This window comes from Sebastes fasciatus, chromosome 16 (assembly GCF_043250625.1).
Source record: "Sebastes fasciatus isolate fSebFas1 chromosome 16, fSebFas1.pri, whole genome shotgun sequence".
NCBI lineage: Eukaryota > Metazoa > Chordata > Actinopteri > Perciformes > Sebastidae > Sebastes > Sebastes fasciatus.
In genome coordinates this window covers 30,689,822-30,716,183 of record NC_133810.1, presented here as the reverse complement: position 1 = coordinate 30,716,183, position 26,362 = coordinate 30,689,822, and the positions used below count along the sequence as shown (strand labels likewise).

The 26,362-nt window shown below is 41.6% G+C and overlaps 1 protein-coding gene across 4 annotated transcripts in view; it reads right to left on the bottom strand.

The window, feature by feature from the left end:
• ntm (neurotrimin) overlaps window positions 1–26,362 on the bottom strand; it is a 377,838-nt gene that overhangs the window by 11,731 nt on the left and 339,745 nt on the right. For all 4 annotated transcript variants that reach the window (XM_074612066.1, XM_074612067.1, XM_074612065.1 and 1 more), the window contains 2 exons: window positions 23,626–23,858; window positions 10,886–11,011 (listed from right to left, as the gene is read on the bottom strand). In XM_074612066.1, the coding sequence (XP_074468167.1) occupies window positions 10,886–11,011; window positions 23,626–23,858 (359 nt within the window). The remainder of the gene's footprint in view (window positions 1–10,885; window positions 11,012–23,625; window positions 23,859–26,362) is intronic.

Here is a 26,362-nt window from a genome sequence, read left to right as displayed (position 1 = left end):
ATGCAGTGCATTAAGAATTATAATGTTATTTGGAAAAAAAACATAGAATCTATTTTCGTACACAAAGAGAGAAACTAACTCCAACACACAAATCCAAGTTGAGAAGCAGCAGCAGGAGCGGCGACAGGTTACCTGATCTAGTATGGCAGGTTTAATTCACACAGCTACATGTGTGTCAAAACTTACACAAGTAAATATGACGACATGCCCGTATCTGTCTCTGATGCCGCTCTGTTGTTTCTTTCAACCCCAGATCTTGCTGACATTTTGTCTGAGGAAGTTACAACTGTTGGTGATTAGTGCTTTGTTCAGCCCCCGCTCATTATCAACCGTCTGTCAGAACTTTCATATTCGGCTCCTTTTTGTCCGTCTCTTACGCCTGCGATCACACCAGGACTACTACTGAGATGTGACAATATGAACATGGGGATGGAGGGGGGGGAATGCCAGCCCTGCTACTTTTTTCCTCTATCAATTTGACACGCTTGACAGAGACACTTAATACAGCACTCAACATAAAGAACAAAAGACGTAATTGAGTTCAAGCCTGCTTCCGGGATGTTGGTAGGTGACAATAATAAATTGCACATGGATCCACTTTGCTGGGTTTATGCACATTACTGAATTGCACCTGGGAAGGACAGTTATGGAGAGAAGTTCTCCTCACCGGTACGCCGATCACCTGACGAGGAGTACTGGGAGTACTCGTGAGTTCTGTTCTGCTCGACTTTCACTCATAAGAGGATACTACATTTTCGCCAGTAGAGACTGCGTTGTCCCCTTAAAGCCACTGTAATCCTCTGAGGAGAGTTAATCAAGACAAGGCTGCCAGCTGACACACATTCTGAAAGTCCTCACGTCAAGCATCAGTTTTACAGCTCCACATTAGCAGCATAAGCGGCTGTCCTCCAGACTGACACTGAAATCAGTATGTCTCTATAGTTAATGGCCTCAGAAATGAATTCATGAAAACAATTCACCTGTAACAAAGCTATGAGGCTCCTTCCACATGCCTTTTATTAGTATAAATGTTGGGTCTGATATGAACACATACTTGCATTGCTTTAAAATAGGCCAAATCAGGTTATTGCTGATGTTCAAAGCCTTGTTTTCAACACGTTCTCATCCCAACGCTTCACATACTGCTGCTTTGTCACGCACTATTGACGTCACTTGAGGTCTGGGAACAAAACCTTTTTGTGTCCCAACACCGCTGTAGTAAATCATGACCTCCGTGTCAAACGTACACCCTATCATCATCATATTGTTGTCTTTCAGTAAACACAACGCTCCTCCACCTCCACAGCCTTCCAAGGCCTTGGCTGGCTAAGCACCAGAGGTCACGACCCTTCAAATCCATCACCTCATTTACATAGAGTCACCTGCACCAACACTCATTTAAATGTAAAGTGTTTGCCATGTTTTGTCCTGCATTATAAATGAAGTAATTAGTCATTATCTTGTTGGTCGGTCGTCTCATAGTTGCACTTCTGAGCCTCTGCATGTGCTGCTGCTGCTGCCAGTTTGACCGCCAGTCACCCAACTGTGCAAGCAAAGCCACTGAAAAACAACACGCACCATGTGCCAAAGAATGATGTTCCTCTTTAAGTGTACTAGAGAGAGAACAAATGTTGTCACAGCAGAAACAGTACCCACAGCACAGCACTACCCGAGCACAAAGAAATACACAAAGAATCCCTCATTATTCTTCCGTTTTAATGGGCTCACAAAGAACAACACAATCTACACCAGCATGACTACTGATATTTTACTAGTTCTTTAAGTTTCCACCCGAACTCTACAAGTGAGCTGGCTTTCTAATTGCTCAGTCTTTGTTAAAGAGGACCACTGGGTTTGTGACCAAGTCATTAGCGTGCACTGCCATCAAGGTGACATGGCAGGACATCTGGGAGATCAGACAGGAGAAGGTGGTGGGGAGAAGAAAGCAAAAAGGGCCAGCGAGTCTCGGGAGAGGCCTGCAGAAGATAATGCAGCCTCTCTGTGCCCCTGAAATGTCATCCTCAAGCTCAAGGGCAAAGAAGAAAATGGGGTACAAAATGGAAAAGATATTTGTGTGCAGGGCAACGGGAACAACTTGGGAGGAGGGGAGGAAAAGACAGGAGCGCAGATGCTTGAGGGATATAGGCATTTAAGGAGAGGGAACAAGGGGATATGGTGAGGCAGGATTTAAATTGATGAACCCGAGCAACGGGTGAGAAAGAAATAGAAGCGGGATGGCAGATAGGAGCCGTTAACAGCACACACAACCAAAGAGAGAGTGGGAGTGGAGATGGTGTTATCAGTGTTGTCTTGAGGGAAAGGAAGTCGGAGTGAAATGTGTTGAAGAAGAAGCAACAAATGCTTTTGTTACTCCGACAAACGCCGAGAAAGAACGCTTATTGAAAAGATGTCTGAGGAGACAATGAAAGAGAGCAACCGACTGCTGCTGCAGTCTTAAACCGTGCCTCTCTCCTGCTGCCGCTGTGTCAGCTACATATATAGATAGTCATTTTTCCACTGATTATCAGCCGTTGGCATATGGAATTTTATTAATGTGCCTTTGATGCATCATCCACTTTGAAGGAAACAAATATAAAAGGGGTGAGCAGTAAAAAAAAAAGAATGGTAGAAATACAGTAGCCTCGGCTTCTGTGTATTACTGCTATGCAATAAGGCAGCTTTACTTCTATTGAAGAGGTTTTCCAGCGGAGATAATCTGTTGTGACAGTACGGTTTAGATTTGACCCGTGCATATTTTTGAGCATACAAAGAAACAAAATGAAAACCATGGCTGCTACTAATCTCTCAGGCCACAAGTCCTTTTGTATCTCAGTTAGTCGATAGGAGAAGCAGCTGTGTAAGTGAAGGATACGACATGCGAGTTAAAGCTACGAAGAACGTGTAAGGATGAATCACACTTTGTGTTTCTGCTTCTGCACGCCAAAAAAATATTAATAATTAAAAAAAAAACTGAAGGATACACTCCTTTTGAGTGTTGAACCTTTTCATTACACTTCAATAAAAAGACTGGTTGAACCCTGTCCAATTAGTTGATTCCAGTAAGATTATAAAAGCAACTATTTAAACTTGCATTATAGAGAGAGCGACCTACAATGGTTGAAACATGTCGGGGCTTTTTTAATGATTCATCCACTACAATAAAGGCTTTTTAATATTTCCTTCCTTGTTGTCACTTGTTCTACGATTTTGGAGTGCCTTCCTGTTTCCCTTGTATTTGCATTAATTGTACTTTTAAGTGGTAGTAGTGTCTATCTGCCCAGGGACAGCAGATGGAAAGTAGCCAGTAGGATTGGAACAACTTACCACAACACATAAGAAACTGTGCCAACTAGCCGTTTCTTCTCCAACAGCACTTAGAGAGCCTGCTTTACTACAAATCAAACTTGTGAACTCCAGAACAGTGAGGTGTTGTTTCTTAGTGTATAAGAGCTGCTCCTGCTTTTCGTGTCGCTGCTCATAATATCCACACTTCTCTGGTCCTAACATTGTGTTGTCATGGTAGTGTTGATTCGGTGTCTCTCTTGTCTTTTGTAGTTCAGACTCTGTTCATATCTGCATTTTATTTTTTCATTGCTTTTATTGTTGTAATTTCAATGCTTTTATTCTGAATGTCTGTGCTTTAACTATTGCCTGCCTGGGCACTGCATATTTTCATAAATGTGATTAATATACACTGTCCCTGTCAAATACAGTAATAAATTAAAACTAGTACCTAAATCCTAAAAGCAAAATCTAAAGCATCAAAGGATTTTGAACAATTTTTTTTTAAAGAGGATGAAAAAAAATCGTGTTCCTCAAACTTATATTTCAGTGTTTAATAGAACGCTTATACGGGTTACCAGATTACATGAAATGACCAATCTTCATGGTTGAGTTATCATTAATATTAATCGTACTACCATCATACAGCCCGGAGCATGTGCTAAGATATGACAGATACTCTCATTAAATGTGTCTCAAAGGGTGCAGTAGATGTAGAGGAGATTTCCAAGCAGTGGTGGCCGACATGTGGATTGTCTAGCTCAAGACTAAAGCTAAGCAGGTGCAAAAATTAACACGAACATCTCCCACGGTATCGATATGGTGCATCAGTATTTAAGTTATTTCCTTCACCTTCAAAGGGGTCAAAAAAGGGACCGATCTGCTACGACTACCAACTCCATCAACTCCCAACTTCAAATGAATCTTTCCAAGCATCCAGTGCCTGTGCAAATGTGGAAAACCTTTATTGCTCCTGGGCCAAATTCAATCATGTGCATGTTCATTCCGGCTGCTTTAATGCACCGGGGCGTCGGCCGGCCGCCCGGGCTGACAAACTTTGCAGTCAGGTTGTGTGGTCTGCGGGAGATACCGAGGATCACTTCTGATCCGCCACAAGCCCCTAAAGCCATCTATCTATCAAAGGTGAGGGGGAGCTGGGTCACGGCTGTGTGAGAGCCCCGGCCCCAGCCTGAAATCATCAATCTTTATGCACACACACACACACACACACACACACACACGCGCAGGATCTTTATTTATTTAATTCACTCTTTTTAACACCCCGGAGTGCTTGCAATAGCTGGGCTCACACTGAATGGCCCCGGGCTGGAGGAGAGTTGCTCTGCAGCTGGGAGATACTGGAGACAGAAGTTTGGACTACAGGAAGTACTGGGACATTTCTCTGCTCTGCTCTGCTGCTCTCTCTCCGAGTCGGGGGGGACAACTGTGCAGTGTGACTCTGTGTATTCTTGCCACGCTTGCTTATCAGGCCCCCAGTCGAATACTGGAGATGAAACTGATAAGAAAAAAGGCTACTAAAAAAGTAGCAGCAAGAATTCAGCACATTGAAAGTGAACCATCTGAGAGGAAAACAACTCCCCCCCAAAAAAACAAGAATAAAAGACTGAATCATTGTTGTCTTTTTTTCTTGCATGAGGAAAATCAAGACGACAGCTTCTCAAGCTAACGCTAGTCTATTTACATTTTCATCCCACACTAAAATAAAAGACAATAGGCAGCCCTGAATTGTAGTTTTGTTGTTGCCTGCAAAAAAAGAATTATTCACTATGAATTTCAATGTACTTTCTCAGATATGGACTTTAAACAGATAAATAAACATAAGCAACCAGTCACTGCATACATTTGATCATGAAGAGTGCTGAGATGAGCAGAGAATAAAGAATACCTTTGAATGGTCCTGCTGCTCTGAAAAATATGTTGCACAAAAAAAACTCAGACTTGGTGGAAGTTTGGCCACAAACACAGACACACACACACATACACACACACTTCCACAGCTATCTTGCAGTACACACATGCACAGCAGAGATCAGAGTTTGAGATCTGAGCTGTCTCTGCATAAGATGCGTTTTAAGGCGTTTGCTCTATTGGAAAACACACCGTGAAAAAACATGAAGGATGCAAGAGAGATGCAAGGAGACCTCATTTCAAAACCATTGATGCCACAAATACATGGTGGGCACCCTATAGGGTGGTAAGCCATCAAGGCACCCCAACAGCCCCGTTTCCACTGCAGGAACTTTTGCCCCGGAACTAAGAACCTTTAGAAGAACTCATTGCGTTCCACGGTCTGATTTAAGTTCTTGGGACATTTTATGGGGCCTTTTTACCCCCCAAAAAGAGCCTGGTCGGAGGGGGGTAGTACTGGAGCTTTCAGAGAGGAGTTTACAGGGGAGACCATCGCTGATTGGTAAAACACACACACAGCTTCATTCGTAAACATGGACGTACTCTATAGTATCAATTTAGGACCATTTTAGTCGGTCTCCCGACACTTTTAAAGCACAAATAAATAACCATCAAACACTCAACAGGTGATTTACTGTGGAGACAGACACTCGTAGTGTCATTTCCCTCCTCTGCATTTCATTCATTGCATCCCAACGTGTATCAACAAATATATGCAGCAGTAAATATTGTCACAGTAAGACAAAACATAAGGTAAACAGGCGGACACACTGCACTGCAGGCTGCAGGGTGTGTTTACTGCTGTGACCACCAGCAGCCCTCTTCACATGTCATGTTGCTTTTTCATACGTCAGCGGACTAATCTGCCTAATCTTCGCAGAAATCTTCCCAAAGTCCCGGGAACGTTTTGGTGAAAACCTGGCTTATGATTGCAACTTGTAGTCCACATTTATGAAGCATATTAACAAAAGAGGGACTTTGTCAAGTTGTTTCTTCTCCTACATCAAACGGAAAGACAATCTATATACATGTACACCCTGGACAGGTTGCATAGAGATAGACAACCATTTACACTGCTCACATTCACACCTACGGGCAATTTAGAACAGAATATAATAAAAATACTTTGTCTGCTTTTTGCATGCAAAAGGCTGCTGTGTCCGGGCTGTGCGATTTTGCTTTTCCATGGTGATTTGGAGTTTGTGTGTTCATTTGGAAAGCTTTGTCTTGTTGTGAGAATACTTTCAGTTCATGATTGGTATACTCTGTTGAAAGTGCATTATTGGCTGACCTCAAACATTCCACTCAGAGTTGCAAATCAACCGAACCTGCATGTCTTTAGACTGTGGGAGGAAACCGAAGCACCTGGAGAAAACCCACACAGGCGCTGGGAGAACATTGCAAAAAGTACACAAAAGTTTCCAGCCCAGCATGGCGAAGTGAAACTAATTTGGACAATGGATGACTCAGCTTCTTCAATCTCCTCCCACATCAAAATGTATTTATAGCCAATTATAAAAGATTGCACATTTAGAGGTCTAAAGAGAAAACAGCTCTGTTTTTTTCACATCAGACGAAGGAAGTTAAAGCAGCAATGAAACCAGCTGTTGGATCCGCTTAATGGATTTCACAGCAATAGTTCCTCGGAAACACGTGTCGCCCCCTCTGGCCCAGTAGTCAATTCCGTCAGACCGTCCTCTCCTCTGCTTAACTCACTAATTCACTATTGGCCTAATTAAGAGTCAAAATTACAAAAGGGGTGAGGAGACCACTCTCTGTCTCTCCTGTAAAACCTCTTTAGGTGCACTTGTCCAATTTGGTTCATGATCATATTGAAATGGGATAAAAATCCTCTGTTGCTTTCACAGGCTATTGATTGGCTGTTCAAGAGAAGAAAAACAAAAAAACAAATGAGCAGCTTTCCTAATTAAGCCCTATTTTTACTCTCTTATAAGCTAGAACACCTGAGCACTGAGATGGAAAAAACACTGTCTGATTTTTTTCTTTGTAACAGTATGAACCACTCACACTCGGCTCCCACTGTTCATTTGGCACCGTCATTCAGTTTCTAAGTGATGGAATGTTAATCTGTAAAACTGTCCAAATCCTACCAACATTAGTGAAACAAAGTAGATACAGTCAACCAGCAGGTCACTGAAACCAGTGAACCACCATGCAGATCATTGATTTAGTCCTTCAGAAATACCAGGTTCAGTAAATTGAATCGCTTCACTTACTACACACAGGATCATTTGATAATCGTTGTGTTTGTACTAGAGAGTCAAAGGGTGTATTAGTCCTGAGTAATGTAGATAGATGGACAGAAGAATATTGGACCCTACCTGTGTTCAAACAAGCTTTGGATTATGAGTACTTTTCCAGACCAAGAAAGCTTGAAGCGATGGAGAATGAGGTGATCTGTGTCGTACTTTACCATGGTAATGATAGTCAACTTTCAAACAATGAGGATTAAGATGGGGGTATGCTTCTTATGTTTAAAAGAGAGATGTCTAGATGTTCTGAATGGCCACATTGGAAGGCAGGAATTGCCATCATATTGAGCGAACAGGGTGTGATAATGGTTTAAATACGGGGGGTTACAGTACACATTTTACAGACAGTCTTTGCTGGAGGCCATTCAAAGTGATGCACTTGTTTGTGCACACGCAAAGTGACAGAAATGTAAGAAGAGAGTTTAAATCCTGTACTTTCTCAGCTACACACACCTGGCCTGTTGCTGCACGGAGTGGGCGTGAATGTCTGATAGAGGAAAGTTCGAGAAATCAACAGATGCAGTTCCTAAATTCAACGTTGTAAAGATGTGGGGTAAAGGGTGTTCAAACACTATTCCACCATCTGACAAGCACCTATGTTGGAGCGTAATGATGCCTTTAGGGCCTTGCAGCGGTCCAGCCAGGCTTATTCAAAAATCACACAGGACCAGCCGGGACACAACAGATTGAAGCCTCCTGCAGAAAAGGATCCATGGATGTTCCATCCAATACCTTACACCATGATTAGGTCACATCACCAGAAAAGATGGTTGGTTGACAAGATCCTTGGTCAGTCTTGTGCACAGTGGTAGCACAAGTTATGTGGTTGATTATGACTTGTTTAACTTTTGAGCCTCTGTTCCAAACCTGTCTCACCATCATCATCATTCAAACAAACTGACAGATTAAAGTACTGATGTTCTAAAGGTTGAAAGCATACAATAAAGGTGCAAGGTGAACCACACCGCCTCCAGTGAGAGACGATGGTTTCTAATGCACAAGCTGATGTTTTGTTTATCCACATAAAGCAGCATGCCAAAACTGTTCAGAGACACGACGCATCACCTCCTTTCAATGAGTCAGCCGTCCTCACTCCTCTGACTCCCTGCTGGGAAACACTCCATCTCTTCATCAAGCCTTTCTTACAGCTGCTTTATGAGTATACAACTGAATACTGTCATAATGAGATGAACTGACCTGGAGTTGACTTTACTGTCTACCATGCACACATACCGACCCATTCTCACTCCCAAATCCTCAAATACCACTGTTTGGTAAGTGCCCCTCGGCATCGGAACCCAACGCACGGAGGCACCCTTTAGCAACACGATGTGACGAACCGGGCTTTCAACTAACTCTTATGTAAACCCAGCCGCGGCGTTATTCGACAGTCGGAGCAAATTACGTAGTATTAATAGAATGAGAGTCCCCGAAGGCGGGCAGGAGAGGTGGTGGCTGGTCTAAAAGACATATTGCAAGTGCATTTAGGGTGTGTCCAACTTCACTTTTGCTAGTTAAGCAGTGCATAATCTGGACGCAAAGCAATGCGCAGGGGGCAAAGGGGTTGTATTTAGTCTCTTAATTAATCATAGGTGTGTTTTGGGCGTAACAGGAATCAAACCAATAAGAGCGCCCGCAACAACGGACGACTATGTCTCCGTGTTCCATCCCTCCCATCTGTTATGTGGCGAAGAACACCGAAGTGACCGAGCCTGCGATGAGGTCCGTGAATGCATCCTCCCTGGGCCGTCCGTGCCTGCAGGCACCTGCATGTACTGCATCTCTCCGTTCTCCCATGTAGTGGTTGATGGAAAAAAAAACAGACACGGGAGTACTTCCCTCCCCCTCCCTGGGTTAAGCTGGCCTGATCTGTATTTTTCCCTGAGGTAATGCAAACAGCCATCCCATAGTCAACCCGGGAGACAATTTGTGTGCGTCGATCTGTGATTTCACCACAACAATGGCCAAGACGAGGGGTAGCAAGTGGAACACACTGAGCTGCCTTTGAGGTCCTTGAACGCCTCATATTAGACAGCTCATCTGTAACGTTAATCAAAGCTGCTCCACCGGGTAAGGTGTGTTTTCTATCAGCCTCACGTTGTTTATAACGCTTATGAATGGACACAGCCTCATGCCGCCGGCTCTGTCCGCTTATGTTAGCGTGATCGTGCCGGGCGTGACTGCACCGGCCCACTGCATCCTTTACCGGAGGTGGGGCCGGATGGCCGGTATGTGTTTTGAGTGCATTAACACTGGGCAACCATGAAATGTCACATTCGGTTCTGGCTGAGCTAAACATGATGCCATGAGAAGCCATGCAGGGACGTGGGGAGAGGGGAGGAAAGTCCTCGTTGAGACATGTAATTTGTTTTAATAAAACAAATGTTCACATTTTCAAAAACATTATCAACGGCAGCTTTATTAACAGCATCAACAGGAACGAGGGAGGGGGCAGAAAACCTGCAGATTTTGACAGAAAGGATGTCTGACATCAAGGGACGCTGTTTATACTGTGGGGTCTGCACGTATTCGGGTAGCAACGTCCTGATTGGCCGGCTACGTTGATGCAAAATGCAGTGGGCGAATGCGCTGGAGGAGAGTATTACCCATAGAGTCCAGTAGAGGGCGGAGCCTGTGTGAGTTAGAACAGTCTGTTCTACACAGCCTGCACAATAATTTATGCACAAGCATGTAGCTTTTCACAAATAAGAGACAATCAATGCCCCCCCCCCTCCTCCCTCCCAGCTGCTTATCTCCTTACAGACAGGTCTGTCACACTTGTGTCATATTAACATTCAAATTCCCAGATCCCAGCGTCAACACAAAAGACAGCACAAAAGTAACTCATTATGAATGCAAACATCTTGCCTGATTAAGTGAAGCATGGACACAGAAATAGCAGTTGGCTTCCTTCATTCTTCAGTAAGGCATAATGGCATAAATGCCATTGAGCATGCACAATGCAACTATCCCGATTCTGGACATACTTGCCAAGGCGTGCTTGTAAATGCATAACGCTCCACACTGCTAATGTTCTCTGCATTAATAATGTCATTCAAGTGCCTGCAGAACATTTACATCCCTCCTATTATCCTAATTAATTAGTCCAATAACAACAGGGTCAGTTTACTTTCCTGCGAACAATTAGGTTGTAATGATGATCTGGAAACAGGTAATGATGGGTACTAAGTGAAGCGAGAAATCCACCAGGGGTCAAGCAAAGTCAAAGATGGGGCGATAAACGGAGAGGGGTGAGGGAGAGAGAGAGAGGCAGCGGGAGTTGACGGTGAGGAAAATGAAATAGGAAGCACAGGAAATGTGTTACATTTAAGAGATAAGTGTGAATATAGCAGACAACTGGTCTGCAGCTAATGCACTTATTTACAGGATATACAAGGTACCTGAAGGGGAGATGAGTTTCCAGCTGATGGAAGGCTCCGGTTTACCGCTGGCTTGACACATCAGGGTGACATTGGAGCCTTCATTTACCACAAGATCTCTCGACAGGTTGATGATTTTCGGTGGTACTGTGAAAGCAAATGAACAAATGTGTAAATTGGGAGAAGAGGAATAATCAATAACAATTAAACACATCAAGTTATTTTTTTTAAATTGGTCTCTTTCAAGTCCCCCCTAACTTCCAGACAGTCTACATACATTGCCAGAGTAAACCTTTAAAGTCCGCAAGCCTTGACTGGAATGCTGCTTTCAAGTTGTTCGTGAATATTACGTTTAAATACTTTCCTAAAGTGCTTTGCTATTGTTTTTTTATTGTGACATATTTGATACAAACTGGCAAAGGACAGCTCACATCAACACATTGAAAACAATCACACATTGTCATGAAAAGTGGGATTTTTGTCAGTAAGCGGCACTTTAAAATTGCTGTGGAAGTTCAGGTTAACGGCTGTTCACAGGAATTTGCAGGTAGCACAAAAAACTCCCGTGAACTGAAGTGGATTGTCGATTTCTAGTAGTTTTACGAGCCTGAGAAGTTTGTCAGTTGAGTGAGCCGAAGGGGGAATCGGAACAGACTCAAACGGAGGGGAAGTCATTTCCCCCTCCCAACAATAACACTATCCAACATCTGCTCACTACAGAATAAAAAGCACAAACGTGCTGCACTTGTGAACATGACAGGGATTTCACTGACTACACCTCCAGTGTGCTACTTGCAGGTAGATAAGAGGTTGTGCAGGTGAGGGGAGGTAGCTCGAAGGGATCCAGGAGCTAGTTTCTCAGGGAAAAGATTTGCAATGCAAACTCAACAGTGGCGTTCTGCTGCACATTGTAAATGTCCCACGCCTGTTTGAATGTGAAGAATCATTGATGAGTGCATGTGATGTGTAGAGCTGGAATGATTCACATTGTGGTAGCACGGTTAAAATTGTGTACAACGAGGAAGAAGTGTCAGTCTCATTCATTTATGTTTCTTTTTTTCTCACTGACAAATGTAAAACATTTTCTAATGAATAATGCAAGCACTTCACCAGAGTTTTTGAGCATAAAGATATGAATAATACCCTAAAACAAAACTAATTTAAGTCAATATCCTCTTTTGCGGCACATAAATCAATAAAAGGAAATTATGTTTAAATGCAAATTGAATCGTTGTCATATTTAAGTCCCTCTGCTTTGTGTCAGACATTTTTAATTCCCTATGGACAAGTAAAGCTTTTTGGTACTGAGCTTTGAATCCAACAAGCAGCGAGCGAGATAAGTTCTCTGCTGCCTCACTCCACTGGAAGTCCTGCTTAGTGAAAGTGAAACCAATTGGTAAAGGGCAATTTCTTTTTGCAGGAAGACATAGATAAGATGATAAAATACAAACAATAATGGAATATAATGCAGTAAAGCTCTGAATCCTTCTGTATTGGTTTCACATATTTATTCTCCTGTAGATCAACTTTAATGTTATCTCTGCTGAGTCAACACACATGTTGACATGATTTACTCTTCCCTCCTCTTTTGTTTGGGGAAGTAATCTCTTTAAATGTGCATGTGCAACTAACTTATTCACCTCAATGATAAACTAATTCATTTAAATTCATTCATAAACCCCTGGACTTAAAGAGCTCATGTGTTTTAGCAAGATTTCTGCTCATGTTCAAAACGCTCTGCACATTGAAAACATCTCCCACATCAACATCTGTGTTCTCTGAGAAGTATTATTTTGAGAGAAAAAAACAATATGAGAATAAAGTTGTAATGTAATGATAATAAAGTCATATTTCAAGAAAAGAAAGTTGTAATATCACAATAAAACAATTATAATTTAATGATAATAAAGTCATAATATTTTAAGAAATAAGTCTACCCGTCAGAACCCTGCGCTGCTCTTCATCAGAGGTGGAAAACCAAAACTTACTGAATCAATACAAGACGTGATTTGTCCCGTATATTTTCGTGCACAGACCTGGTAGTGTAAAGACAGTGTCTTCTTCACTTAGACAATAGTGGTTATATTTACATTTTTGGATCAAAATTAATGCAAAGGACAATTCACTAGTCGCTGGATATTGGTAGGAACATGTCCCTACAAAATTCTACGCCTTGTAGGAAGGCAAGGGCGAGCTGGGAGATTCAAGTTAGGAGCTCGTTTCCAAACACTGGTGAGGGCTTGCACCTCTTCAACCTCGGAACCCATCTGCTATTGGTCTGACAGCGACAGATAAGCCTCCGGGGGAGATATTTCTGGGGTTCCGGTGTAGCCAGTGGACATTAAACCGATAACAAACTAAAACCTCATCTGACGATAGCTGGTGGGTTCCTAGATTGCATTTTGGCCGAAGCGTTCAGCCTCTTTTGCTCTCCACGCGGACTGTTTAACTGCATTCAACCAACGCCTGCTTGTGATTGCTCAACTCTGACTACAAACGGAAACCGGCACCTATTTAACTTGCTATTGCTCATTTTGCCTCAGCAGTTATTAAAAACAGGGATTCTACAGCAGAAAGAGGAGTTTGTAGCAAATAGTTTCTTTGAAAAATCTATTGTTTGTGGGTGTGACATCTCATTAGTTCGAACGAGCATGATCACTAGCGCTGCTGGCTCTGTTCCCAGTTCCCGGCACTCAGATTTAGTGTCACCCTACCCGGGGCTAAAATTAGCCTCTGAAAACTATATCCACAACTACACTGTCTATTTTAAAAGCAATGTTGTTTTCCTTCATGGGTTTAGATAATTTCACTTGTTTCACTTGCTAAGAGCTCCTGAGGATTACTGTACTCTATTGATTCAGATATATATTCTTAAAGCATGTTGAGTTGAATGTGTTTGCACCTTCTGCTGTATAAACATGGAGGTGCTGCAAACATGTATTGATTTCTTAGCAGCTAGAGGATTTTATGGCTACCACCAGTCTTTTTCCCAACGCACACTGCTTTATCAAGCTGTCTTCTAAATGAACTATCGGGCAGATCCTCCCAGGCACCACCTTAACTATTCACAGTACATGAGAGGAATGGTACTGTGCAGAATTGCAAAGCAGGTGGTTAAATGATGCAGCCTTTCACGAAGGTCTGTGAAATATCTCTGGAGGAAGAGTTTCATTTCCAGGTTCATAACGTTCACATGCAGCACTAACCGAACTAAAGGAAGACCGTTTCTGAGGGCACTTGACATATGTAAAAGCTTTGAGGAGACAAAACCATCAGTTATTTCAAGTACTGTAGATGACGTCAAAGAAACCGTTTTGAAAAAATCCCCCCCAGTGCTCAGTGCTAAACTTTATACGCCGATTTTAAAAGGAGCACAGAGCAAATTGCCTCTGAACAAGCAAAGGATATATCTATAATACAGAGCACTCTGTTCAGGAAAGGTATTACCGACTCCATCGAGAGTGCAGCTCCAAGGTGAAGACAGATGGTTACAATCGGGAGTGTAAACCTGCATGTGTGGATCACAGGCTTCGTTATGCCCTTTCCGTTTTTACAGATCACTCAAAAGAACCACTGAAATGTTCTAACAATGAGATCAAATGGCTACTCGTTTTTAAATGAAAAAAACAAACACCACACAGATGGCACCTACATCTTTGGCAAGAAAAACCGACATGGATGGAAGTCCGCAGTAAGTCTGAAGAGGTAGTGTAGTGTTGATAGCATAAAATAATAACTGATAATACTTACAAGTTACATTAACCCTAACTAATTACACCAACCCTGTCTCCTACAAAATTAACTTCCCGTACGTTACCAAACTGCATTCTCAATTGCATTTCGAGGGAAACATACTTACCCCCGGAATACAGTCACAGTTTTATACACGTGATTAACGTTGTAAATTGAAACAAAACAACAAAAACGCAAAAACAATACTTGCATAGGTTTATTATAAAAACATCAGGGTTAAGCTTGCAATGACTCTGTTTGTTACGTTATTAAGCTACGGACATAAATTCCAATAAGTGAACATTGACTTTGAGTTTCACATGAGACGTGAACAGTGGTCTCTTGGGTGGAAGTCCTGTGTTTGTTTGACCCAACTACCACTCCGAAGTCCCTACGCAGACTCTACAGACTATCATACAAACGTTTTTGTGATACATCCGAAACACAATGCAGTTTAGTTGTATGAATGTAATTTTTAGGAGACAGAGCTTCGTGGTGAGAGAGGTTCAAAATATGATGTACAAGTACCGGTATGCTGTTTCCTTCCCTGTTAGATACAGTATGTTTGCCTGTATTGGATACACAGTAAAGCTCTCCTGAATTAGACAATACCATTTCACATTATTTTCAAAAGCAGCAGGTCAGTTTAAACTGAGTTTCATCTGGATGTCATGTCCCCACTAATGCAAACGTTGTGATGCAAGGAGACACGTCATTGCAGGTTATAGTAAACAAGGTCCGCTTGTTTGATGTTCCCATACAACAGAACTGCATTGTTAATTGCGTGTCTAGGGAAACACATTTTCTTCCTGGAAAATGTTTGTTTTTGACGTAAAACAAATACGTTTCTAATCAAAGTCCACCGAAGTCTGCAGAGGTCGGAGGTCGGGGTGGACGGGTCAAACAAACACAGAACTTTCACCCAGGAGACCACCGTTTGTGTCCCGTGTGAAACCAAAAGTCAACGTTGACTTATTTAAATTTACGTCCGTAAGTTAAATAACATAACAAACAGACTTATTTTCAGCCAAACCACGATGTCTTACTAAATCTAACCAAGGAGTTTTGTTTTGTTTTGTCTCAATTCACAACGTTAACCACATGTTTAAAACTGCAACCGTCATTCAGGAGAAAATATGTCCTCAGAACGTAATTGAGAATGCAGTTTAATTGTATGGGAACATCATTTAGTAGGAGAAAGGGGTTGGTCATTCGCACAAATTTGACCAATGAACTGTTTGTTTTCACCCAAAACAGCCGGTCATGTACTGACTGCTCAGACATTAGCTGTAACGATGTAATGTCTGTGGCACTGCGCCTGTGCAGCTCAGCCTTTGACTGATCTTAGAACTCAACAGAAACTCCAGCTCTTTCTGTTATTTCCCTTCAGTTTCTCTCCTTTTTTTCCCCTCTCGTTTCTGTGTGCTTTAAGAGCAGATTCACAAAGCCCCAGGACTAGGCACATTTTTCAACTCTACACTTGAACATGTTCACACGTTTCTATCTGAACACACAGTTATAGCGGGTTCACATAGGGAACGGAAGCGCTGCGATATGTTAATCGTCACGTGAGCTGAATCCTAGTCAACAAGCGATTCTACTCCTCTGCTGTTTACTGTAATTATATTGACCTTAAACAGAGCTCTACGCAGATGGGAAACTCAAAAAAGTTTCCACTCACATGTTCCTTTCTGATCAGACCATGTGTATGCATGCTTGTGCACCTGACAGACACGTGCACAATCGTCAGCAAATCTGCATTCCTATATACAGTTTAATGATGTGATTGCAACAGTAACACTGCAGGTAATGAGCAGCAGACTAAATACATTTTTATTTCCACTCTAGTGTTATGATGTATGGCACACTTAAAACCATCACACAGTTAGAGCAAACAAGGATTTCACTTCATTCAGTATATTATACTTTGCAATATCACCCGGAAATGTTGACGAATTTCATAACCTGACGGCTCGTATCTGAAACCCAACCTTACGTTTTGATTCCACAAACAGTGGTTTAGCCTTGGCCTCTTGCACCACAGCTAAACAGAAGCAATGTTGACACGCTCGCTGTATGCTTTTGTCATTCATGAAGGGTAAATGGGGATTAAGCTGACATCCAATAAATTATTCATAGAGATTTTTGTCTTACAAACAAGTCTGATGTGACTGAAACAAGTTAAAGCACTGGTGACGCTCTATTCATAGGATTTTTAGTTGATGATCCGCAAATGTCAAAAACAGAGATGTGTCCTTGTTACTTTGAAATGGAAATGACAAAAAGATAGCTCGTATGGATCTGTCAGGAATAATAAAAAAATAATAATATTTATTCAGGAAATCTTAAAATAAGTGTGAAGCATCCAGAAGAAAATGTTAGAGTCAAACGCAGCCAGCTATGTCTTTAGATGTCCAGAGACATGTGTTATTTATATGTCTTGAGACATCCAGAGACACCTTCAGATGTGTGTTGTTTTTTTATGATATGAGCGAGTCTTAACACACCGCACAAAAAATAGATATCATTTATCTGTGCCCATAAAAGTAGGCACATCAGGATGCTAATGGCTATAGGAAATGTCCTGTATGTGGACATATTACATCAATACATGTATTGTGTTGGGGACACAGATAGGAGCTTGGCTGGTTATTTGCATATACATATCAATAAAATGGTTATGAATGAATTAACAATATATATTAACAATAATGGGGCTCAACAATTATGTTGGTGCAGTAGCTCAAAAAGCCTTTAAAGGCTACTCGTAAAGTGTGTCTCTTCCCGCCTGCCTGTAGGCTCGGGAGATACACTCACAAAGCCGTCCCGGCAGACATGTCTTTGATATACTGGCCACACCATCCCTGAAGCACACAAATAGCTGTTCAGTGCACCTTGTGGGGGCTGTGCGTTCAACGCAACATATCAATGCACAAACTGGGCGAAACAGATGCAACCTTGCCTCCCTGTCCCCCGACAAAAAGCATCCATTTGTCCGCAGGGACTAAAGAAGGGATTTGGCCTGAGGGGTAGCCTCACTGCGGTCACCACGAAGCAGCACGTAACTGGGGAGCACCGACAAGGCGCAGGGAGTGATCCCAGCGCTCGACAGGTCGGGCAGGCTGGTGGCGGCCGAACACCGCTCTCTGCTTCGTCTGCGCAGAGCTGCACTGGAAGATCTGTCCCGGCAACGAGGCCTGGCAAAGATGAGGTTCTTGAAATGGCAACTCCATCCGCAGAGATGAGCAGTCAGCGGGCAAGCTCGAGTTCCACCCGCACACTTATATTAGCAAAATATGCTGAGGTTAGCGCAACAAGCGGATTGGTGTGCGAGTCAGTCATGAAACGGCGGAGTTAGAAGACCCGCCTGTGGGTTCCCGGTCAGCTACAAAGAGAGAGTTGTGTATTCGATGAGGACGGCGTGTCGGCGTTGCTCCACCGTTGTTGGGTATGTGAGTTACGTTAATTATAACATTCTTCTAATGCAAAAGTTGTATTTATTAGAGCCCAGCTAGTAGGATGCAACTTATTTATTCCGTCCACCCGTCAGCTACTGCCACAAATAGAATCAAATTCAGTGGGAAACACTGCTTTGTGTGCATGTCTAGAATCGGGACTGACAAAGAGAAAGCAAACGGAAAGCTCTCCTTCAGATGGTGCTTCACCCACCCACTGTTAACATTTCCCAGTGACACAGCCAGTCCATGTATTGTTACACAGTCGCACTAGATTTCTCTTGAGTGTTCTTAAATATTCATGGGACACGAGGACACATTTTCATAATGCTGTAAGACAAAACAGCCAGATAAACAGCTACTCCCTGACATCTTTGGGAGGAGTTACATGGTGAACGGGGGTATCGGAGTCTAATTGTGTTGTGGTCACTCGTATTTCAGCTGGATAACCAGAGGTCAAATCCCTGTGTAACCCTGAGGTGAACTAAATCTCTACCGGCTCCAGGGCTGCCTCTCTGACCTCACATACAGGGGGGTGAGATAAAAATGTTCCTACAGGGATTGATTGAGTATCACGTGTTAACAGTAATGAAGCCTACACTGTCCACATGGATCAGAGTTTATCCAAACTGCACAGCCTGGACTCTGGAAACTTTTTTTGGCAGCAGTATTAATGAGTATTTTGTAGCTGGGATGAAAGAAGGATTCATCAGCGCACTGGACAAACATCTCTCTCATTATTTCTCAGCGCACCCAATGCAGAGTTTTCTAAAAGGGACACAGGAGAATGATTCAGTGTGTTGTGTCACTTCCAACAAAAGCTGGCTCTTCAGAATCACACAGTGATGACAGCCATGTCACTATTTATGCTGTCAAAACAGTTTACATTCAAATCTGCAGTAATATTGGAATCCTAGGAAAAGTATTAAGGCGTTTGCTTAACTTAGAAATAGAGCAGGTCCTACCAGCGTGCTACAAATGTGGAGGTAGATGATTATAACTTATTGTAATACAATGTTAGGAGGATTTAACTTTTAATTTAATTTAATTAATTTAAAAAGGATTTAATCTAAATATGATTTTATGCAGTAAAATATAGTTTAACAGTGAACAAATCATATCAAACCGTTTACTGTTTGTGTATACTTTGGTGGACATTGAAAGGGTGACGGTAATGTGATTTCAGTTTTCCTCTCTTCGGTGCTACACCTTGATGTAGTCATATCTCTCTTCTGCACTGAATAAATATATACATGTTTTACAAACACATTTCCAGTTATTTCTAGATTTTTTTTGTAGTTATTTTGTTGATGGGTTGCTTAGCAATAAATAATGTAAGATCACACGAGAGTCTGGAGAAGTCCACAACATATGTGCTTTTAAAGATAGTAAACCTAAACGCATCCGTACGGAGCAGTCTGAAGGGACGATCTGAAATGACAGTGATGGAGCGTGAAAATTAATATGACCTCAATATTATGTATCATGTAGGTCTACTGAATGTATGAGGATGAACCAATAGAGCCAACCATCTGGAAGCTGTTTACTGTAAACTGCAGGGATACTGTGTGTTCTCTTGTCTGCTGTAAGCACCTTCTGGGTGCATGACAAAAACATAAACAGAATGTGCTCCATTGTGCATCTTGTCAAAAAATAGTGGTGTAACGATCCATCGATCCAGATCGATCTATCAATTCATTGATCAACGATCCAATATCATTGATGCAAATCTGTACGTATTATCATCTTTAAGATATGCCTTTAGATTGAAATTCCCATGGCACGTCTGTTTCACCGTTTCCGTCCAAGCGCACCTCGTTTCTAAACATCCAAACAGTGCTAGCGGCGTTAAGCCTCGGTTATGCTTTCCACATGGATGGGCACACTGACATGAGGTGACGGCAATGTCTACACTGCCCCTGACAAAATGAAAAAATAATCATGACGAGGAAACGAGCGCCGTTAGTGAGCGGTGCTAGTGGCGTAACGTTAGTGAGTGTGCAGTCTGCCGAGAGAGAGAGAGAAAGAGAGCGTGTTGTGTGTGTATGACGGTGAGTAGCAGTAACGTTATAGCTGTGAACCTCAACCAAGCTGTGCACTGCGTGTAAGTTCGGTGAATAAATGCTACAACTCCTCAAGACCCAAGCCAAGTTCCCGTGTCTTGCTTGCAACCTTAATTAAGGTTTTATTGACAAGCCGCTCAGGTAACAAGCATGATGCATGTTAGTTACTCATCAAAACATGAAAGGGTTAGATGGAAGATCACATATTGCCACACTGGCATCTTTCTCTATTTGTCAACCCTTATTGGCTTGGTTTTGGGTTTAACACGACAGAAAGGCTACGGCCATGCTAGCAGCTCTCTGAGGTTGTACAAGAGGTGCTTTGAGCTAAATGTTGTGCCTATGTTTAGCTGATCCTAACGTCAAGGGATCCCTGATGTCATTAGGCTTCATCCTCTGGGGACCATTAATGTCTGAACAGAATGTGGGCGAATCCATCCATTAGATGTTGATATATTTCACAGGATAAGTGAAAACTTTGACCTGCTGACGGCATTACATGAAAACATACGGGGATCGCTGAAGTCACTAGTCTCTGTCCTCTGGACTCCGCGGTTATCTGTACCAAATTGTATGTGAATATTGTATTAGATATTTCAGTCTGGACCAAAGCGGTGGACCATCTTACCGTCATGGCAACCTGTTTATTAGTTTGTTGATATATATATGCTCTGAATCAAAGTGTTGGATGAACTAACAGACTGATATCATCCTCAAGCTGCGCCACAAGAACTATTTTTTGGCAAGAATCATTTGAAGACCATACTCTACAATACAGTAAGTGTTTTTATAAGCAAAGCTTTATCTGTGGGCTGTAAAAAAAAAAAAAAAAAAAAAAAGAAATCTGTAGGTAATAGACTATCCTGGAGGGCTTCTCTTTCTACACCATCTGCTACAAGACTGGAGAACTGGAAAATGGGCTTCAGGTGGCAAATACTTTCATTGTTGTTCGGTAGAGAGTGGCGGCAGCAGCAGAAATAACACATACAGTATTGTATTCTTACATTCTGTCTCCTTGGGATTATCAGGTTCCAGACAACTTTTTTTTTTAAATTAGTTATTCAGATATTCTTATTCTGTGACTTTTTATTAACATTATGTGAGGTGTTTTTTTTTGTATACATTTTTGGACTTTTTATGAAGACAACGAAAAAGTTTTATCTCCAAAGTCAAACTCTAACTTGGTTGTGTAAGGTTGTACTTGTGAGCCAGTCAGCACTTTGAATGCAGACAAGAAGACCAATCAGGCTGTATTCAAAACTGCCTACTGCATACTACTGAGGAACGCAGTATGCAATATACATACTGTATACTGCGATCCTCAGTAGTATGCAGTATGAAACAGTAAAAGCAATTTATTTTGCAGTATGCTATAGGCCAGGCTTTAGACTTTAAACCAGCTCTGGACAATAAACTGTACTTGTACCACTTTTGCAATATTATCAGAAAATACAACTTTGACTTGTTTTGCTTGTCACTAATATGTATATATAAATATATACTGCAGATTTAAACTATTTATCCTACCAGATCATAGTGAAGTCAGACAAACAGGATTATCAACGAGGGGAGATGGGAAATATAAAACATTGCTCGACAAAATTGACTCAAACTGCTTTTTCAGTTACAGCAACAAAACAGTGGACTCCAGATATTAGTGTAATGTTAAAAAGGGTCATGTTGTCTCAGCAGGTTATCGCTCTAACCCGTCAGAGACCGCTCTTTCCCTCGCCACTCTGTTGCTCTGTAGCCGGTCTGTGAGCGTGACTGGACCGGACCATTGTGGAGCTTTTCAACTCCAAAAAGGCAGATAACATAATAATAAAGATGTTGTTTTTTAATGTTTTTGTTTTCTGTAGGCTGATTGTTTAACTGCTGTCGCCAGTCTAGAGGCATAAAAGTTGGAGAAAGGAAGACAAAATACCAATTTCATAAATGCACATGTGTTTTTCATCCAAAAATCCCACTAACCAAGGAATAAGAACAACAATAAGTTTGTGGTTTTGGCCGAGGTGTTTCATTCAACAGTTAAACTAATGTCTGTTCGTTTGACTGGAAACTGTACTTAGCGTCTATGTATGTGTATACATTATATGGGACTGTTGTGATGCTGGCCCATAAATCTCATGAATGTTGAGCAGACTGGGAGTTTTTTTTCCATTTATATTTAAATTGTGCTTTCTGCACAGCCAGATATTGCTTCAGTTTTTTTGAGGACAATAACAGTTCGTCATTATATTTGCATCATTTTATGATGACAACTAAGATGAATCTTCTTAATTTTCACATATGTGAAATTTGTGCAGAATCATGCAGCATACTGTCAGCAGTTGTATTTCCAAGAGAAGGTGTTTCGATTTTGTTTGTATATAATAGCTTGTTATCAGTTTCTTCAAAAGATATAGAGCAGTGTAGGTGGGCATGTTTATAACCATAAAACAAAGCTTAGTAGATTTTCTTCTCTGTTGTCTCAATCAAAGGTGTTGCTTGAAAATTAGAGGGGCTGTCTATTTTTATGGTTGTCATAGGAATAAAAACAATCATCACACTAATTTCCCGGGATGTTGAGATTTTAACTGTGTCAAATTTCATAAAATGAAATGAATAGACGGACACTATACTTTGAAGAAAACTTATTTAAACAAAAAAAATGAGTGTTACTATCTGTACTATTTCCATAATTCAATATTTTGATCAATAAAAGACAGCTAAAGTCAATTAACAGCGATGTGGTATTAAAATGCAGGTGGTTGAACTGTACTGTGTCCTTATTGTTACATTTCTCTTATTTGGCATCGTGTTGCAGAGAGAAAATTGAGAGCATAAGAAATCCAAACGTATCTTTGAGGCTGGCATCTTATGAGCAGCACCTTATGTTAGATGAATCATCCGCCTAGCGAACTGGGAGCTTTAAACTGTGCCATTATGATTTGTGCACCTCGCTGTGCCTTGCATCTCTATGAGGACACTCATCGCAACTCCACACATCATTTTAGCCAAAGGATCTTACCATCTGGTGTTGCCCATTAACCTCACCTAACGTAGTGAATGAGGATCACACTCCCCTCCCTCCCTCTCCTTGAGCAAGGCATTTAGCCCCTAATTGCTCCGCTGGAGCAATGAATGAGGAAATGAGATTCAAGAAAGAGAGTGTGCGTCTGTTTTTTACTCTCTGGTTTGTTCACTCATGCCCTCATGTGCTGGTGCTCAGCAATAACATGACCATCAATTATACAGTGTAGAAAATAGAACAAATATCTATGTGTGTGTGTGTAATCACAGACTGGCGTGTTCATCAGAGGGTTTGGATGTACTGAAAGTAAACAGGTTTTTTTTTTAACTATGTTTCATGAGACACCTGCCAGTCTGAGACTACAAGATACAGATTTATTACTTGTAGACATTTTAAGAGAATATTTTAGAAATTCACTCAGACAGTAACACTAAATTCTTATTATTGCTAGTATTATTTAGTAGCATGTAGTAGTAACAGTCATAGCATATGTGTTACCTTGGACGAGGATGTGCACTGAGGTGGTTCTCGGTCGACTGCTTGTCTGGACTGCGCACACATACTGGCCCTCATCTGTCATGTCCACGTTTTCAATCTTGATGGTAAACTCTTCTTGATTAAGGGTCACCAGACTCACTCTGGGATCCACCGACCATTTGTCTTCTCCGGCATACAGTATACTCGACCGGTTTAGCCATGCTGTGTGTGTGACAACGTCCCCCTGTGCACACCTGTGAAGCGATAAAAATAGCATTGAAAATAGGGCTTTTACCAAAGTGCACTGGTTATTTTAAGAGAAAGTGAAGTACTCATTGAATCGACAAATATGTAAAATGTATATCTAGTATTCTCGACATGATACATACATTCAAGCCAAGTAAACAATTCACATGCCATGTTTTTCACAAACAACAATTACTCCTCTTCTCTACAGTAGGACTCAATTCAATAAGTTATTGCCATGTGGACACAGGTGATAGGAATTTACTTCAGTGAAGCTCTTCAACACAAACACAAAAACACACATACGTAAATAAAATATGTAAAATAAGAGCATTACATTTATACATTCAAACATACATAATATGATAATGTCCTAAAGTGCTTTGTGCCGCTCCATCTGTTTTGAAATGCTTGTCGCTGTGTGCTGTACATAGCTACTTTTTAAAGAGCCTGGCTGATGCCTACTACTGCAAGTACGTGTGCGTCAGAGTTCAAGTATCAAACAGCCTCAGGATATGTGCTATTCTATTCCTCAGGCGAGATTTCCTTCACCTTAAACTCTGAATTTCCTTCTAGAGGGGGGAAAGATTTGAAGAGCTAGCAGGGTGAGAGGAGTCAGCGATCAACTTCTGCGTCTGATTCGTGAGGCATGTATGGAAGAGACAGAGGGAAGGTCTTAGCCGATGATCTTAGATGCTGTGCGTACAACTCTTTCCAACTGTCACATCTCAAGTGTGGATGTGTTGCCATACAACACTGTGACTGAGCCGGCTGGTCTCATACACTGTTCCTAGCTATAAAGTAAAGAAACTGACACGAGTTGCTGGACATTCATAAGAAAATGCACAAAAAAAAAAAGTACAACCTTTTGGTAAGATATCATATAAACTGTTGTATGAGAATATGTTGGACTGAGCAACGCATTCTCATCTCACCTCGCTACATATTGCCGCTTTGTCACGGCCTTTGGCATCACTTTAGGTTTAGGCAACAAAACCAATTAGTTAGGTTTAGGAAAAAAAAATACATGGTTGGGTTTAAAACTACTATGTTTGTAAAGTGAAAATTAAACTGGACGTTGTGAACACAGGACATGAACGAACAGCTGATTGTAACGTGAAAGTGAAACTTAACTCACGGGACACAAACAGCTGTCTCCTGGATGAAAGCCTTGTGTTCGTTGGGCCCATCTACCTCCCCTCCTGCCCGCCCTGTGTCTGTCTTTTTGCTCTTTAAACAACATAACCACAGTCACTCCCGTGACTGAGCGTTTACTGTTGCCGCGGATGGGTTTACATTATAGTTAAAAGAAAACCTGGTGTCTCTAGTAGCAGTATTGAACGCTGTTGGCTGTGACAAGGCCTCAGTATTTGACACCCTGTAAATGTAAATGGGCTGGACTGAGAAGGTGAGGACACTTTCCACATTAGCTCGGTAGAAGTACAGCATCACCTACCCAGGCAAACTTTTTAAACTGGCGCAGGAAGTGACAACCTGTTCCCACTCCCGACTCGTCAAATACCACCGTTTGGTAAGTGTCCCTCGGCACCGGAAACTGACGCACGGAGGCGCCCTTTAGCAACAGTATGTGACGAACCGGGCTTTCAACTAACTCCAATATAAACCCACCCATGGCGTTATTCGACGGTCGGAGCAAGTGATGTATTAAAAGTGTGAGAGTCAAACAAACACAAGACTTTCAACCAGGAGACCGCTGTTCGTGAACTTATTTTGTCACGTCAGTCGTTAGTCACGTGACTCGTCGGTATTGTCAGCTCCGGGAGTCACTTTTCAAAATAGATGTTGCAACAATATGGTAAAACAGAACTTCACAGAACATATCAATAATAATAAAACAGTAAAGTGGTAAAATAAGTTGATAAAAACAAATATATAATTGTTTATGTACATAAATGTGTATAAATACATACATGCATACACTGTATGTATATATATATGTATGCACATAAAAACACATATACAAGTACAGACACATACTGTTGGGACCTTATAAAAATGTGTTGTGGATACAGATATAGATCATATCTCTATAGGAAATGCATTTCAGAGTTTGGGAGCCCTGACATCAAAAGCCTGATGCCCTCTAGTCACAAAATTGGACCTTTGAACAGCAAGAAGTAGCTGATCACATGATCTCAGACCACGTTCAGGCACAAACGGTGTTAAGAGATCCGTTATTTATTCTGAGGCCAGTCCAAGTTGTGCTTTAAAAGTGAGTAATACAGTTTTAAAATTCATTCTAAAATGTAGGGGAAGTCAATGCAATGATGCTAGATATACAGTCGGTGTAACATGTTCCCTTTTGTTAAAGCCTTATAAAAGCCTGCCAGCAGAGTAGTAAACCAGATGTAGCCGTGAGAGTTGCCCCTGACTGATGCAGGAATACATGGAGTTACAATTATCAAGTCTGGGGAAAAAATAGACAGCATGTATGACCTTCTCTATACCGCTGAAGGACAGAAAATATATTATTTTGGAGATGGTTCTTAAT